At 38.2% G+C, this 18,815-nt stretch overlaps 1 protein-coding gene across 3 annotated transcripts in view; it reads left to right on the forward strand.

The window, feature by feature from the left end:
• Positions 1-16,098, forward strand: part of mrtfb (myocardin related transcription factor B) — a 39,405-nt gene extending 23,307 nt beyond the window's left edge. For 2 of the 3 annotated variants that reach the window (XM_016542481.1, XM_016542484.1), the window contains 13 exons: positions 815-880; positions 2,602-2,657; positions 2,931-3,006; positions 4,465-4,626; positions 4,727-5,127; positions 5,207-5,469; positions 5,973-6,141; positions 7,610-8,395; positions 8,481-8,600; positions 9,496-9,663; positions 9,750-9,863; positions 14,265-14,325; positions 14,846-16,098. In XM_016542481.1, the coding sequence (XP_016397967.1) occupies positions 815-880; positions 2,602-2,657; positions 2,931-3,006; positions 4,465-4,626; positions 4,727-5,127; positions 5,207-5,469; positions 5,973-6,141; positions 7,610-8,395; positions 8,481-8,600; positions 9,496-9,663; positions 9,750-9,863; positions 14,265-14,325; positions 14,846-15,339 (2,936 nt within the window). In that variant the 3' untranslated portion in view covers positions 15,340-16,098. The remainder of the gene's footprint in view (positions 1-814; positions 881-2,601; positions 2,658-2,930; positions 3,007-4,464; positions 4,627-4,726; positions 5,128-5,206; positions 5,470-5,972; positions 6,142-7,609; positions 8,396-8,480; positions 8,601-9,495; positions 9,664-9,749; positions 9,864-14,264; positions 14,326-14,845) is intronic. The other variant, XM_016542483.1, reaches the window with a different exon arrangement.
• The last annotated feature ends 2,717 nt before the right edge of the window (positions 16,099-18,815 follow it).

Below are 18,815 nucleotides of genomic sequence, written 5' to 3' on the forward strand. Positions count from 1 at the left end.
TTTTTTTTTATTCAGTATCATTAAAATTGAGTTCAATTTAAAAAGTCTTACAAAATTACTTTATATTATTTAATAAAATAATAAATAATCATTACAAAGCATTTTCAGGTTTCGGTTTGCGGCCAAGTGCATCCAGAATTTTCGTTTCCGTTTCGTCCCAGAATTTTCATTTCGGTGCATCCCTAGATGTAAGACTACATGTTTTGTTTAATTTAATTTTAATTTAACAGTCATTTACTTTCAAATGCCCCAATTGCTGAAGGGTCTGCACAACTTTTTAGTACAATTTCAAGTTGCACTGTTCAAAATACCTGTAGTAGCACAGCAGTGCATACCTGTTTACATTTAATTAAGGTGGACTAGATTAGACTGTAATACAAATAGTTGAGTTTGCCAGGTGCATACAACATTTATGACAGGTTTTCATGAAAGTGTTGGTCAGTTTGTCTGCTTGACAATCCCATTTTGCACCGCAACAATAAAACTGAAGTGAGATAAACAAACTGAGAAATGTTTCTTTTTAGTTAAAACAGATGTTGTCAAAGTTTTCCATTGGGGACATAATTTGAAGCTGGAAAAAGGTAATAAATTGCAATATATCGCAGAATATCGCAATATATTTAAAATCGCAATAATATTGTATCGTGACACAAGTATCGTGATAATATCGTATCGTGAGGCCTCTGGTGATTCCCACCCCTAATGTGTAGGTGTGTTAATCAGGTGGAAAAGTTCCATTCTGTGTGTAATGTTGACAAGTCTGATCTAGAGGTTGGGTCAAGAACATAACGCTGCTTCTGCTTCTCTCCACCAGTTCTCCAGCTGAGGCTACAGCAGAGACGCACCCGCGAGCAGCTCGTTGATCAGGGCATCATGCCACGTGAGTACAGCGTCTGCCATCTAATATTGCTGTGTGCACCAGCATTGGAGGAAGAGGATGAAAACTGCTAATGTTAACTAAACACGTAAAAATATCTGAGTTTTAGTCCTGAAATGCCAATTTTGCCGACTGAATGGGAAGGGGGTCAAAACAACCCAATTGCTGGGTTTGTCCCTATTTTACCCAGCACTGGGTTGTATTTAACCCAGCATTTTTTTTAGAGTGTACTAGTTCCAAAATCTTAATAAAATTACAAAGAAATTTTTTTTTTTTTTTTTTTTTTTTTTTTTTTTTTTTTTTTTTAGTTAAGAAAGCTCTTCTAAACATTCTATCTCAGTTCACAGATGATTCAAAACCTTATTTAAAGTCTGGTATGTTTTAACTGCTTTTTTGTTTCTTTTTAATTTACAGAGGGATTCAGCAAAACTTTTTAATTCAGAGCAAAATGCAATAAAATTTGGTTTAGAAGCTGTAACTTTACACTTATGAATATGACCTTTTCCAAGCAAGCACAGCCAATAAATCATGCACAAGACCAGAAATGTGCAATAAATGTTATGTTGACTTAACAGGACTTTATACGAATATCTAACTCGTACTTAATGAATAATAATTCCTCTGTGTAAATGTGAAAAGTTTTCACATTATTTAAAATTGTTTAAAGTGACATCTTGCTCCCAATCAACATGTGCTACAGTTCAAAACTTTGGGTTTCATTAAGATTTTTTCATTAAGAAGTAATTACATTTATAATGTTACAAGCAATTTCTATGTCAAATAAATGCTGTTCTTTTGAACATTCATCAAAGAGCCCTGAGAATAATGTATTACGGTTTCCACAAAAAAAAAAAAAGATTTCCGCAGGAATAAATTAGATTTTAAAATATAATAAAAATTGAATCTTTAAAATAAAACAATTATTTTAAATTCTAATAATTTTTCACATTGTTATTGTTTTTGCTGTATATTTTAATCGAATAAATGCTACTTGGTGAGCATAAGAAACTTCTCTCAAAAACAAAAAAACATTTACCAACCCCAAACCTTTGAATGGTAGTGTAACATCCTTTGTGTTAATTGTTGATGTCCCTAAACAAAACGAACCCTCACTTAAGGCTGCCTAATGTACATACCTTCCTGTTTTAATGTGCGTTTAAGAAAAGAAATCAGTTGGTGCTGTGGTTTGTTTATCACATCTGCTTTTGAATCAGTTGTTTAATCTCACTCATCAGCATAGTTCACAACCAGGTATAAGGTGACCAATGCACGTGGTATTTTTTCCAAAACGCTCACCTCTCTCCTCACCATTGCTCATTCTGTTATTGCTCATAACCACTTTTCCGTTCAACCAAGTCACCAAGCAGTGTGTGAGATCTGTCACACTTACATAAACGTACATTGTTTTTTTCCTCTGGCCAGCTCTGATCTGATTGATGGGATTACACTGCATGCTGTCTCATAGCTCAGTGTAATATCAGGCATAGATTCTGCTGGAATTAAGAGGTAGCTGTCTGGTCCTGAAGGGTACCATGTAGTAGTCTGTGTACTGATCTCTGTGTGGGCCCACCATCTCCTCTCTGAGTAATATGTGAGACCAGGCGCTACAGCATTTAGAAAGACTGCAGGAGATGAAAGAGCCGAGTGTGTTTGAAGTTTGGGTGATGAATTTGTGTCCTCATGAGACTGATGCTCTGCTTTTGTGTGTGTGTGTGACTTTACAGCCCTGAAGAGCCCTGCAGCGTTCCATGAACAAATCCGCAGCCTTGAGAGAGCCAGGGTAAGAGCAGGGCACCAGGCCCCAGACCCCAGACCTCCTCCAATTGCCTCAGCCATCTGGGCTCTCTGATCCTCCTTGAAATCTCTTCAGGGTTGCCCAGCTCTCTGTAATGGGACACATGTGAACCTCTCAGTTGATTTAATAGCTTAAGCCTTCTGTAAATGTGTTTGTTATTTGCAAAGCACAGAGGAGATCATTATAATGGTTACTTTCTGATCCCTGAATTACAGAGGGATTCCGTTTTCTAAAACTCTGTATCCTTTCTCTCTGTAGACTGAAAATTTCCTAAAGCACAAAATACGCAGCCGCCCAGAAAGGGCAGAGTTGGTCCGCATGCACATCTTACAAGGTAATCCTCCATTCACAATACATGTAATGGCAGCTAATCTACCTGCTGGGAAAAGTTTTTTTGAATCTACTGTTTCTAAACAAAGCTGTAGCTGTAGCTCTCAAAACTTGTTAGTAGAGCTGGCCTGGCCATCAATACAGATTTTCTGATTTGATTTCAAATACAAAACTATTGATTCAGTTTGATTTTGAGTTATTCTGAATCATTTGGGAGTCATTTCTGATCCATTGTTCTTATATGTAAATACATTTTCCCTCTGCGAATGCTGTTTTATATAATATACAGAGCAGTGTTTCAAACCAGTAACTAATTTTTTTTTTTAACTATTAATTTTAAAAAATTGACACGTGAGAGCCATTTGTCTGTGAATCAGACTACACTGTTCGTGCTATGTTTGCCTGTAAGGACAACCTAAACATGTTAGTTCACCCAAATATTAAGATATTTTTTTATGAAACCAGACAGATTTCTGTCCATCCATTGAAAGTCCATTTCATCAAAACTTTGACCCATCAGAAGATCAGAAAATAACAGACATCATAAAAGTAATCCATATGAAATGAGCAGATTATTCCAAGTCTTCTGAAGAGATATGATCACTTTACATGATGAACCAAACATTGATCAACACACATATACGTAAAGCACAACAAACATGGTGAATGGAAGCACCATGTCACTTTAAAACCAGTCAGGTTTGTGTTTTTGAGTTTCCAAAATAACTTGTTTTAGCATATAAAGCAAGTATGGTTGAACATATGATGACCATATCTGATGTGCAGTGTATGCTGATGTATGTATGATGATCAATATTCATATGCGAAACAGCTTGATTCATATGAATTTCTATGAACTTTTTTTGATGTCAAATTTTTGGTGGAATGGACTTTCAGTGGAGGTACAGAAAACTCTCAGGTTTTAATTATGTCTTCATTATTGTTTCGAAGGAAAAACAAAAGTCTCATGGATGAGTAATTGATGACAATTAACATTTCTGGTTGAACTAACCCTTTAATAGAAAGACATTTCTTGACATTATTTTGCTGCACACAGTCTTTTTATGACTTCAGATTCAATAAAGACTGCAAACTTATATTCACAAATGTGGTAAAACATGATTTATTTTGCCATGATGCTGAAGATTCAGCTGCAGAGACATACATTCAGTAGCACTAAAACACTGATACAGGTGGACTTAAATTGGTACATTATAAAAATATGAATTTTACCAAACTATGCCTTCAAGTTAGTTAGTTCAGCAGCAGCTAAACCAGTCAGAACAGCTTAATTAAAAGCAAGAAGAATACATGCTCAAAAGAGTCATCCATATGCTGTACTTGTCCATTATTTACTTCTGTGATTGAGTTGACCACTGTGTGATTGTTTTGGTGGTTGAGGAGGGGTGTGGGTTTAAATGATTGCTGTTCTGATTGTCACTGGTTTTTGGTGGGTTGGCAGAGACGGTGGCGGTGCCTTCTCTGCAGGCCACTCAGCTGAGATTGAAGAGAGCTCGATTGGCTGATGACCTAAATGAGAAGATCGCTCAACGCCCCGGCCCCATGGAGCTGGTGGAGAAGAACATCCTGCCTGTGGACTCCAGCGTCAAGGAGGCCATCATTGGTGAAAATGCAAACTATTATTAATGTATTAAATAAACATGCATGTGGAACATATATTGAGTTGAAAGTTTGATATATTGTCCTTTGTGTTAACTGGGTAGATGGTCAGATGCAGTACCCTAGAACTCTAGAGGAACTGGCAGATGAGGACAGTGGAGATGCTTTTTCACCCGAGCAGCCAGCCAGTCAGGAGTCCCAGGGTTCTGCAGCCTCACCAGGGGAGGTGCGGGCCATTGAAGAGTCCTCACCATTGCCTAATAACCTGTTACAGGTAGTCCTGCCACCTCCTTTTCACTTCAGGGACAAAACACTAAGAGCTCATGTTGCCAAAAAAACAGAATGTAGTCATTCAAGTTTTTCACAGCACTTTCCTGCAGTGACCACCCCTTCAACAGATTTCCTCATGCCTTTTTCTACTAATGAGCAACCAGTTAGCCCTCCACCACCCATACCACAGCTAGTCACCTTGGCCCCTGTGAAGTCTGGGCCCACCCTTGTAAAGGTCAGTAAAGAACTGAAGAAACAACTAAAATTTATGAAATCCTCTTGATTTAAATGTAATGCATAATGGGAAATCTCTGTTCAATTCACAGCAAAGTCAGCCCAAGTTACCTGGGGACAAGAGCCGCAGCAAGAAGAGTAAGGAGGCCAAGCCACGTGTGAAAAAGTTAAAATATCATCAATACATTCCCCCAGACCAGAAACAAGAACCCAACCAAGCCCCAATGGACTCCTCATATGCTCGTTTACTACAACAGCAGCAGCTATTTTTGCAGCTACAGATCCTGAGCCAACAGCAACAGCAGCACTACAACTACCAGACCATCCTTCCTGCACCTCTCAAGTAAGCAAGGAGATCCGGATTTATGTGTTTGTTATTTGTGTATCAGGCCCTGTTGTTTTCAGTATGTACTGCTTTACCAATCCTATCGTTGAGTTTGGTGGATGCAAACCATTTGACCCTGGTCTTGGCTAATTTGGCAAAGGTCATCTTTTGCTTTTGAAGCTAGCCGTATTTTGTCAACCATTAGTATAATGGCTGTATATGAATGGTTTTTGGTGGAAAATGTCTTAAAACACTATTATTGTTGCCAGTGGCCATCAGGACCATTACCTATTTTCCAATAACACATCCTGTTTAGTGATTTTCATTAATGGCAGGAAGTCGATGAGGTTATTACTCTGTTTCCTTTGGAAAATTTATTTTAACTGTCGTTTGTTTTCTGCCTCAGCATTGTTCAATGGTGTTTATTTATTGAGAACAAGGGTGAGCAGAACAAATTGTTCCTTCTGTGATGTTAAGTATTGTTTCTCCCCTTTATTCCCATTTGGTTCCCTACTCACCAGGCCTGTGATAGAAGGCCAAAACAGCAGTGCCACAGTGGCTATCAGCAGCACGAGCAGCCTTCCTGCCTCAATTGTGGTGTCTCTGCCCACAGCAACACCTGTGCGGCCCAACAGCACCCTTTCCAACCGCAAGGCAGGCACACTACCTGCAAATCTGGAGGAGATGAAGGTACTGATAGATTCTTATTTTCCACAAAAAAAAAGAAAAGAAAGAAGTCTCTTATTTTCATCAAGGCTGCATTTATTTAAAAATACAATAAAACAGTAATATTTATAATTACACAATAAATTACATTTTACATCCTGTGATGGCAAAGCTGAATTTTCGGCAGTCATTACTCCAGTCTTCAGTACCACATGATCCCAAATAATATGACTCGGCGCTCACTAAACATTTCTTATTATTATCAGTGTTGGAAACAGAAAACATCTTAATTTTGTGCAAATCATGATACATTTTTTTCAGGATTCTTTGATAAATGGAACGTTCAACAGAATATAAGCATATATTTAAAAATGGAAATCTTTAACATTATATATATCTTTGTCACTTTTGGTCAATTTAATACATCCTGGGCCAGGTTGCATAAACTGTTTAAACTAGTCTTAAAAAGTTAGTCATCTAATTTCTTTTCTTCAAGACTGGTCATAACTTTTTAAAGTCAGTTACAGAAAGGTAGAATGGTCTAATGTGAATCCAAAAAATAAGACTGATTACCCCTTGGCTAACTGTTAGTTGGTCAAACTAGTTTGTAAGACACAGTTTTAACATAGTGTCTATGTTTATGCAACTGGTATCTGGATGAATAAAAATTTTTTAAAAATTCCAATTTCCAACCCAAACTTTTGAACGGTAGTGTATAGTAAATAAAAATAAGATAAACAACGTTTAAAGGTCCCATATTTTACACCTTTCTGGAGTTTTATTTTAGGTTTTGATGTCCTTAAGAATATATATTTGTGGTATAAGTACCTAAAACCATCTCAATATATTTTTACAGCTCCTTTCTCAGGAGCTCTGCTGAGAACAGGTCGATTTTGTCCTGTCTAATTAATATTCATGAGCCTCTCTTCTGATTGGCCTGTTGTTTTCTGAGTGACGCACTTGGTTAAAGTTAACCTTTTCGACATGTTGTCTGGGGGTTTGGCAGAAGGAGAGTGGGACGGTGGGCGGTGCTCGGGGTGGTGACTGAAGGCGGTGACTGTGTAGTTCTGACGTCAACTTTTTACGGAAGTCACAACGGTTCGTGAAAAATCACAGCTACTTTATGCAGGCTGTGTGAATTTTACTGTGGACTGACTGTTTTGAAACTTATATGGTAGTTACATAGAACCTAGACCTCAGTTATCATGAAAAAAGCCAGGAAATTTCAGTTTTGACAATATGGGACCTTTAACTATAAAAATAAATAAATAGATGAATAAATATGACTTTTCCATTATGTAAAATTTGGTTCAGATTGTTTGTGTCTCCAGTAAATGTGCATCTTATTCATTAAGTGTCATAGATCCAGATGATTTTTAGCAATTTGTATGGTGGTGTATGTGGTAACCCAGAAATCACTTTATTTTCTCTATGAAGCTAATATATATATATAGAGCTAATAATTTCACTAATAGTGGGTTTATTTTGGCAGGTGGCAGAGCTGAAAATTGAGTTAAAGTTACGTGGTCTTCCAGTGTCAGGAACAAAAATAGACCTTATTGAACGGCTTAAGCCTTTCCAAGAAAACAATGTCACTACTGCACCCAACAACTGCACAGGACCTAGCACACAGCCCTGTAGCACACCTATGGAGGTGTCCAGCACCACTACAACCCTATCGCCCATCCAACAGCCCTCTGCATATCTGAGCTCCACTCCACCTGTGTCTCCTGGCTCCTCAGAGCTTCACAGCAAACAGGACGCATCCACAGAGAGACAAGCAGAGGGCCAAAACCGCAGTTTAGTGAAGGCAGCTCCTGTTCCTGAGGAGCAGGACCGGAGACTACACGAAAAGGAGCGACAGATCAAGGAACTGCTGCGTAAACTGGAGCAGGAGCAGAAGCTGGTGGAGGAACTGAAGATGCAGTTAGAGGTGGAGAAAAGGAGCGGACCGGTCATTCCACCTGCAGAAAATAACACTTCCAGTCCAGCCACAATGTTGGCATCTGTCAAAACAGAAAACACTGTCCCTCCTAACTGCACACTGAGTTCACACACTACGCCAATGCTGCTGAAGCTCGAGGAGGCCCATCCCAACAAGGTGACAGCTACTCCTCTCCATCAGTTCATTATCAGCCACCAAGGACTACCACAGGTCATGGGGCAGCCCCAGACTCTTCTAACCACTTCTCATGGGGGCACTCAGATCCTTCTTCCAGTGCCCCTGGCGAATAATACCACTACTATCCAGCTACCCAACACTAATGTCAAACTACAGGTAACACAAAACTTTTGTGTATATGTGCTAGGTACAGTATATACTTGTGTCATTACTTAAATTTAACCTTGATGTCTTTTTGTAGCCAGTTTTGAAGGCTGTCTCTCCATCAGGGCCAGGTCTAATTCAGACCCCCCAAATACAGCCCACCAAAGCAGAGAGTCCTACATCACAACAGCTGCTCAGTCACAACCACATATTTCAGGTCGGTCTTATAACCAAATGCAAATATAATGCCACAGACTATATAATTTATCGAATATAATAGCATAAATATTATATAATAGAGTATATATGTTTTTATATAATATTTAATAATGTACTGATAATACTAAGAATTGGACCTTCAGCACCAAATCTGCATGTTAGAGTGATTTCTGAAGGATCATGTGACACAGAAGACTGGAGTAATGGCTGCTGAAAATTTAGCTTTGCCATTTTAGGAATAAAATACATTATAAAAGATATTCAGATAAGAAACAGTTATGCCATACTCTGCCATATGGAAATGCCGCCCCTGCTCAAGATGACCAAATGTCAAACGATTAATTGGCCTGGCTTATATATCACTTTTATCCACACTACAGAGGGGTTTTTTTTTACAGAGTATTGAATAACCGTGGAATCTGAGTAGGAACAGGATCAGTGCCGGCAGGAGCAATCAGAACAAGGGAACATAATCTGTGAGCTCTGGGATCATCTAGTTTTGTCTGTCCAGCAGAGTCATTCATCAGTGAGATGGATGGGAGTTGCTGGTCTCATTTCTTTCTAGGCTTTCACTCTACTGTAATTGGCCTGTCCTGGCAGCAGGGGACCATGCTAAGGTTTCCCAGCTAGATGCCCATTACTTTGGCATAGTGAACAAGCCTGGCCTGAGTCCTGGATGACTAGAGTAACTAGAGCTCATTGCTCGTGATGAGCTGATAACATTTTCATTGACAGCCGTGCCTGACGGACCAATGCCAGTGTGACCTGAGGAGGCTTGTTCTCATACCAAGCAGAAAGATCATAACACAATCCAGACTGTTTAGCATATGCTCTCTATGATGCTAGTGGGTGTTACTGGATGCTCATGATCTATTGGTTTACTTTTCACACAGACCCTGCCTGTGGGCAACACCGAGAGGTCAGGTTTCCAGCACGGTACCAATGAGAATCCAGCAGGCCTGGAGATACCTCAGTTCTTCCTCAGCAGCTCCCCAGATAACAGGATCTCACCTCTGACGTCCCCCGTCCCATCATCCCTCATCAATGGGCCTCTAAACAAGGTAGCACATCCTGCTTTTATTGAGATGTTTTTAGTGTTGCTGTTCTGTTTTGAGTTGAGTGTTCACTCAGTTTTTTATCTCCCCAGACCTCCTTCATCCAGCAGTCCCCAGTTTTCATCCAGACGCCCAAGAACAGAGAGCCGCCCCGCTATGAGGAGGCTGTCAAACAGACCCGCAGCCTACAGAATCCCGTCTCAGAGGTGATGTCTCTCTGTTTTCTATATATCCATGCATGCTCGTACATGTTCTGGGTTGAATAGTGGGTTAAGCAGTTTTTACCTTACCCACAAATTAACTTCCAATGTTTTTCCAATCCTTTTCTTTATTCTGTGAAACACAAAATGAGAGCTAAAGCAAATGTCTGAGCCTCTGTTTTTCATACATGGAATGGGGATGGTGAGCTACACTACCAATCTCCAAAACAGAGAAAAAAATGCACCAATTATGTGCAGTAGTCCATGTGACTCATGCACAATAGGTCAGTCCATCTCAAGACGTTGCTTGACCATTTTTAACCCTTTCACACAATATGTTTATAATATTACAGCATTAGTTTACACTGCAACGCATAGAATCAGAGTCTGACCGATTTACAAAAGGTAAATTCATCTAGTTCTCTTGAAAGATATGAAAGTAAGTGGCCGGTGAACAGGGAGGAGGATAGAGCAAACTTTAGTTACCTACACAACAACATAATTCAGATATGTCAAATTACGCCATAAAATCATGTTTTAGGTTTTTTTTTTGTGCTTATGTGTATTTAAATGTCTGAAACCTAAAATAAACGTTGTTGAAAACACTGAACAACAGTTGTGATAATATGACAAGCTCAAGTCTTTCTCTGGCTTGGTGCGAAAGCATATTTGAATTTAGCAGTTTATCACAATGCACTGGACGTACTAATCAAAATGGTGTGATCGTATGTGTCAAAGTGTTAAATTTACATTTTTTAGTGATTACATCTGTATATTGGTATTATTCTTGTTCCTTAAACTTCGAATTTTGCTCGAAATTCCACTTTTAGGGTCAATATACAAAAGGAAACCTTTTGTAGGGGGTACCTAGGTGGTTTACCAGCATGCCCACTCTTACCTTCTTTCTTCCTTGGATGCTTTGTACCATGGTGCTCTGAGATTTATAACTGATTGTAAATTTTTAACTCATCATTGTGAATTATACGAAAGAGTTGCATGGCCTTCCTTGAGAATTCGGAGAAAAATGCACTGGCATTTGTTGATATATAAGGCAATTTTGGGTCATTTGCCAAATTATCTCTGTTGTTTTATACAAAGGACTTTATTTGGGAATCATTCATTACGTTCTCAATCAATTTACAATCTCTGTATACCTTTTGTCAGAACTGAGCTTGGTAAAACCTCTTTTAAATATGCTGCAGCTTCAGATTGGAATCTTCTTCAAAAGGAGATGAAGTTACAAAACTTGGTGTCTTATAATTATTTTAAGTCTTTATTATGTAATCTTGAGAGCAACTTAATGGTGTGTAATTGTTTTTAACCGGTTATATGTTGGTTTTGTAATGTATGCTGAATAAAAAAAAAACAAAAACACTAATTTTCATGTTGGTTTATCTCTGGGACCAGATATAAAGCTACCTAGACCACAAAGATGGCTGTGGTTAAACTAATAAAAAACAACAAAATGCAGGGTTTTTTTGGTCTCAGTATTTTGCAGTACCAATACATAAAGGTAACCTCTCAAAAAATGAGGAAAATAAAACAAAAATTGGACCACTTAAGATGGACTGACTATATTCCAAGTCCTCTGATGCCATATGATGACTGAAATTTAAGTTATCACATACTTACATAGTACATAAGTAATTCCCCCATGAAAAAGAAAAATGAAATACTTGATAGATTTCAATAGACAATAAATGCACTCTGACACCTGTCACAAAAAATTCAGCATTCTATATCATTATTTTATTGTATGATATTTTATGTTTATTCTAAAGAATTCAGTTCTCAATTATTTCATGAGAACCGTCCCTTTAAGACTCTTTGTTTGTAGTTAACCAGAGGTAGCCCTTGTCCATTGTTTATTGCTGTGATGACTGTAGTTATTTTACTTATAGTTTAATTGACTGCAATTATTTCTCCTTATTTGCCCTTTCTTCTATTCTGTCCTTGAACTAGGGGTGGGCAGTATGACCAACATCTTATACCACGATATGAGTAATTTTATTTCACGGTAAAAATATATATCACGATATAGTTATTTACACTACACTATAGTTATTTATACTACAGTAGAACAAATAAATAATAAATGCTACATGCATGGTATGAAGATATCAAATGTATAAAACAGGGTTCCCACGCTTCTTGAAAGTACTTGAATTTCAGACATATGGATTCAAGGCCTGGAAAGTACTTGAAAACAAACATAGGTCCTTGAAAGTGCATGAATTAAATTTGAAATAAATTTTGTTTATGCAGGGATTAAAGTTTTCCGTTGCTACGACTGATTTCCGTCAATTGGGGGAAAAAATGAGGGGAAAAGAAACATGTAGCGCATTGTTGTTGTTATGCCGGCACACCAAAAATCATTCCCGGCCACGGCTCCAGCTTCTCAGTGACAACATATGTGACGCCGCTCACATCATTCACAGTCGGGTTATTAGCAGAGAACACAGAGCAGGACTTGAATTTCGGCGCGGGATTGCGGCTATTAATAACAATTCTAATCATTCCCGCAGGTTCCGCGCTTATAACGCAATGACAGATGACGGGACGTGTCATTTGCACGTGCTTTTGAGTCTTGAGAACTCACTCGCTCGCTCTCATTTTCTGTGCGCCCACAGATCGCGATAAGGAGAGTGACAGCTTTTAATAATTATTAAGGGAGTTTGCCAATGTGATATTGATTCAATACAACAGTTCAGTAAACAAGTACTGCCTTATTTTGCTCTATTTCTTTAACGGAAATAGTTCCAAATATAGTAACAGCTCAGCCACTTTGCATCTCTAAAAGCAAACACAGCTGAGTTTCATTCATTCAATGAAAGTGCATTTTTTAACGAATCTAGTGAGTCAGTGATTCATGATTACCCATTCATAAACACAGTCACTTGCTTCATTCCTGAATGAATCAGCCGTTCGAACGAATCAATTGAATGAATGATTCAGTGATAAAATCAGTGACTTGTCGCCACCTGCTGGCGGATTTAGTTTCATTTTTAGCGTATAATTTCAGTTATTTAAATCATTTAATATTTCTGTATTATGGATGGGGTTTGGCTGAGGAAAAACTTTCAGTCAAAAGATTTTTTTTTTTGCTTTAACCCCTGTTTAAGGCGCTATTTCAAAAATTATCCTATATGTTCTTTCAAAGACAGAATGAAACGGCACTAATGATAGGGGGTGGAGATGGGGTAGCGCGAAAAAAACTTAGCGTATGTGTTGTTGATGCGCAGCCTAGAGCCTTGGGGACAATTTTCTTAAGCCCGCTCCCGCTGTTTTTCTGACCATTACCGCCCACTCCCGCAACGTGTGTGTCCCGCTCCCGCAAACATTCTAATATTGTATATTATTTTCGCACATCAGGGAGCCGCTATCAATATGTGGGGTATTGAAATCGCATTTGAATGAGCGCTCGCTGTTCACTTTCACTTTCGATTTCGCGATCATGCGCACTCTGTGTAAAGGGAGCACATCTTACAGTCTGTACATAATTATTAGGCACGTTGATATTCTGATCTAATTTTTTTCCAAGCACATTTTACTTCAGTGGATTTTATTAAAGTCCTTTGAACACAACTGTTCAAAATGGTCTAAATTTATGAAACCTACACATTCAAAACATTATTACTCTGAAATTTTTAATGTAAATGTTAAAGTGTACGTGAAATATTAAGTACTGTAAGGTCTTTCATGACACTACATATTCTGGGGTGTGAATTTGATAGGTGCTTGATAAAAAATAAATGGTGCTTTAAAAAGTCCTTGAATCTGGTGTTCATGAAAGAGTGGGAACCCTGATAAAAACACTGCATATTCTTCACCGTTTAAATTAAATATATATTTCTTCTTATTAAAGTTGCAAAAGTGATTGTCAAGTGCAGTGAGATTTTTTCTCTTTTGTTGTTTGATTAACATGAACATGACAGACAGCAGGAATATTAGACTGCTGTCACTTTAAGAGCTGCCTGGATCCAATATACTGTTACACATGTGTTTTCACTTAAAACTTAAGTTACTGTGTTTATGAGGATACTTGCAAAGACATGTCTTTTTCATTTTGACACATACAAGTATGTCAAAGGCATATAAAGCGGCAAAATAACTCCCATGCTCTATGAGCAGCGTCTTCACGTGCGCGCGTCTCTCTGACAGTGCTCAGAAACACTCTCAGACAGCACATGCATATAGTGAAATGAGTTGTCTTTCGCTGCTTATTGCGTTTCAATGGCTTAAAATCACTTGTTTTTAAACCGCAATGCTTAAAAACGTGTGTAAACGTTAGTCAGTTTCCGTGACCACGTAACACAACCGGTGTCTACCGGTTAATCGTGTCTACCGGTATATCGCCCACCCCTACCTTGAACTGAAAAGTCATTTTCATTTTTTTTCAATTTGCAGATTCCCACAGCAATGAGTCAACAGATGGATGATCTCTTTGACATTTTAATAGAAAGTGGAGGTGAGTTTGTCATTTTGTTGCAGACTACAATAGATCACGTTCATTTGTCAACTCAAACTATAAATCCAGATACAGATGTTTATTTTCAAAATTGTCTGTGTGGAGGCTGAGAATGTCAGACTCATCCTGGCTACATTTCCCAGAAGCCCCTTTTTCAGCGCTTATTGCAGTAACAGCCTGGCGTCTGCAAGATTCAGTGGCAAATACACTACCGTTCAAAAGTTTGGTGTCAGTAAGATTTTCTTTTTGAAAGAATTTAATACTGTTATTCATGTTTATTGAACTTGGTGTTCAAGAAACTTGAATAACAGTATTAATTTCTTAATAAACGTATTAGAATGATTACTGAAGGATCATGTGAGACTGAAGACTGGAGTAATGGCTGCATAAAAGAAAGAAAAAAAAGAAAAAATCCCTTACCCTAAACTTTTGAACTTTTTGTGTAGTTTGATGATCCATTTAACTTTTTTTGTCAACCTTTTAATTTCTTGTGCCATCCCTTTTATTTTATTTTCTGCAGAGATCACTCCCTTTAGTCAACAGGACCCATCTGTGCCTAAGTTGATGCCCGTTACGGCCAGCATCACCACCCTGCCTATCAACACTGCCCTGTCCCGACCACCTGCCCAGGTGCAGATGGCACCCCCGCCGGCGCTGATGTTGGAACCCATGCCCAGCCTGGCCTCCCTGGACTCTGACAACCAGTTGGAGGCTCTGCTGGAGGGCACGCTGGTTGGGGACGCAGAGCCGGAGCAGAGGACTTTGGGCCTACTAGAGGAGCTGCAAAACCAGATACTGGAGCAGTCAAACTCTCCAATGGACACGTCCGAGCTGGGATTCACCGACCCACCTCCACCGTCCTCCTCCTCCCTGTCCTTTAGTCTCCAAGACACTGGCCTGGACAACATGGAGTGGTTGGACCTCACAATGCCTGGGCCCATTGGCGGACTCAATCCATTGGGCATCACCTCTGAATTCCTGGACACTCATGACCTGCAGTTGCACTGGGAATGAGAGGAATCGCTTCAAACATGGTTATACTTTCACTCGCACAACAAGCTGTGTGTCTGTGGGGCGTACAGTAGGGGAAGAAGGGATTGTCAGTGTGGCGGCGATTCACGCCTGGCAGCTATATGTGACTAGACTCCAGCTCAGCTGTACACTTCACTTATGCTGGTTCTAATCACCATCTGTTCTCTTTCACATTATTGCTCTTGTTTGATCAGACACATGAACCTTGTGGGTAATGCTGGCTAGGTCCTGAATGTGCTCTCTTTGCTGTGCCATTCTGAGAGGGAGCTGCTTTTGGGCAGATGGAATTCTGCTGTATTGCTATTTTGTTTTTTTCATTGATGTGCCATTGACATCAGATTGGTTGCAGTGAGTCTCTAAATATCCTCACAGCTAATTTTAAGGAAGAGTAAGCTGTCAGTGCCAGACGATGTGGCATCACAGTAGAGTTCACTTTGTTTGTGCAAATTTGAAAATTGAGCCTTGAGCAATGACGCCATTAGTGCTCCTGTACGTAATCATGAGTGTCTGTGGAGGATGAGAATGTCAGATTCAACCTGGCAGTTAAGCCACATTTCCCAGAATCCCCTTTTCCACCGCTGACTGCAGCAACTGAACAGCCTGTTGTCTGCAAGATTCACTGGCAAGTACACTACCATTCAAAAGTTTGGGGTCAGTAAGATTTTTTTAAAAGAGAAATTAATTGAGTTGTTCAGGAAAGGTCCATTTAATTGATCAAAAGACATTTATAATGTTACAAAATATGGTTAAATGTTTCTATTCATCAGAAAAAAATGAATATGAAAAATTTATGAAAGATCATGTGACACTGAGGACTGATGGCTGCTGAAAATTCAGGTTTGTCATCACAGGAATAAATGACATTTTAAATGATATTAAAATAGAAAACAGTTATTTTATATTGTAGAAATATTTCTCAATTGTACTGTTTTTACTGTATTTTGATCGAATGCAGCCTAGTGAGCATTCAAATTCTTTCAAAAACAAAACAAAAAGTCTTACCGACCCTAAACTGTCAAATGCTAGTATAGTTTGATGAAGATCTATTTAACATATCACTTACCAACTTTTTTAGGAAATTTGCTTTTTGTTTTGATATTGTTTGAAAGATGACTGGCTGCTGACCAGAGGAATTGATTCATGTTTTATAAAGTGGCTACAATTGCAGATTTTCTGTAAACATAATTGCCAATCTTGGATGAGGTTGCAAAGAGCATTTGGTTTGATTTGGATCTGAGAATTGCAGACATATTTTTTTTTTTAATCCTGGACACATGGAAATTTTGAAAATCTCAATTTCAGCCAAAAAACATCCCATTTCGATTAACAGGCGATAGGTTCCACTATACCATTGTGAAATGGTCTGAAATTAATCAAATTTTATGTAAATAATCTATGAGAACAAATATTTGTATAAAAAAAAAAGAAAAGAAAAAAAGCAAAAAGAAAAAACAATTTTGTCTGACTTGTTGGATGTCCGACCCCTTGTCTGTGTGTGATTGTTCATCGCTTCAGTGGAATGTTGTGTGTTTGACTCAATTGACTTTAGGTGCATCATACTGTAAAAGAAGTTCCAGTTTTTTTCCAATGTTTCTCTCAGTTCGGTTCTCACAGTGGTCGCTATATTTTGAGTTCTGACTTATTTGCATATTTTTGATGCCATGGAACAAATTTCCATCAGAGAAATTGCAATCAGATTATGTAAATGAAGCCATCAGAAGTGACAGTTGACACTAAATACAGTGATCTCAACCAGCACTATATATAATGTATGAACACAGGGAATCTTTGTACTCCTGGACAACATCACGTGATAGTGATGTATTCCTCCTGGAGTTTTGAAAATGCAAAGCTCTCTGTGGTTTTAGAAGTGAACCGGACAGTTGAAGTGGTAACTGATGACTTTACTCCATGTTAAATGTCACTTGCAGCTTAATAATTAGTTTGTTGAGGGAATCAGAGAACTAATTGATCCAGATTTATCTACATTGGTTGTTCTGAGATTTTTAACAGGCATGTTTTGTCAGGTTCCTATACTAAATATTTGCGTGTGTGTGTATGTGTTTGTTTGGCTGAGTGTCTCTGTCTGTTTTACTGCCTTTATGCTCAAGTTGTACTGTTCGAAATTGCTACAGACCATCCAAATTAAATATCTGTGTAAATGAATAACATTTTATATTTGCAAATATCTTGGCAGCATGTGAATAATCAAATTAATGTGATATCTTTCAGAGAAACAACCTCTTGTTATTTTTCCTTCTGTTTAGCCCTTTCTGATTTTATCTGTGCTTTTCTTTCATGATTTAATGTTGTCAGCCACCTCATGGATTGTTTATATATATATATATATATATATATATATATATATATAAATCGTGCTCTGACGAGACACCTTTCCATTCAGCAAGGCAATACACGTGCGTCCACTGGCTTTGAACTAACATTTTTCAGATTTTGTAAAGCGAGTTATGTTTGATCCAAAGGGACATACATTATTTGTACAAGTACAAGATGTACAGCACTTTTCCTGCTGCAGTGATGAACTGCTCATCACAGTTAGTTAGATCCAACCGCACAGCTTCAAAGCACCTTTACAGATGAGCTTTTATAAAAGAGATCTTTTATCAGCTTTTTGTGCTTCAGTGTTACGTGTGTCGTCTGCTTACTAGTCGAGCGATTAACAATGCTCATCGGCTCTGTTTTTAAGGCTTTGTACTGTCCACTCTGCATACTGTCCAAATTGTGGCCTCTCCAGGGAAGTAAAAAATGCCAAATACTAGTCCTAACTAGTATAATCTTTATAAATCTTTGCAAATTTAGTCGGATAATAAGGAATAATGCATGTGCCTGACTGTTCAGAGCAGTTTTTGGCATTGCTGACTGCTGTTATAATGCAGCCTGGTGCAATATTTTAACAAACTATTACTCTGACAAGCAAGTGGAGGAGAAAGAATATAATACACTGACCTTGCTTGGTTTCTGTCATGTGATGCCTCTTTTGTTTTAGGCCTTCTGTGGCATTAAAACTTATAAACAAAGAGGCCAAATATTGTACTATGTCGCTTCATGTACATGCATACAGTACCGTTCAGAAATTCGGGGTAAGTTTTTTTTTTTTTCTTTTCCCAAGAAATGTATACTTTTAAACAGCAAGGGCACCTTAACTTGATTTAAAGTAACAGTAAAGACATTTATGTTACAAAACATTTATATTTCAAATAAATTAAGTTCTTTTCATCTTTCTATTCATCAAAGAAACCTGAAAAAAAAACAGTATCATGGTTTCCACAAAAATATGAATTGTTTTCACCAAATTAGCATATTAGAATGATTTCTGAAGGATAATTTGACAAAGACTGGAGTAATGGCTGCTGAAAATTCAGCTTCTTCACATGAATAAATCATTTTAAATGGTATTATTTAATAGAAACCAGTTATTTTAAAGCAGTTGTATGTAA

This window comes from Sinocyclocheilus rhinocerous, unplaced genomic scaffold (assembly GCF_001515625.1).
Source record: "Sinocyclocheilus rhinocerous isolate Xijiao unplaced genomic scaffold, SAMN03320098_v1.1 scaffold1390, whole genome shotgun sequence".
Lineage (NCBI taxonomy): Eukaryota > Metazoa > Chordata > Actinopteri > Cypriniformes > Cyprinidae > Sinocyclocheilus > Sinocyclocheilus rhinocerous.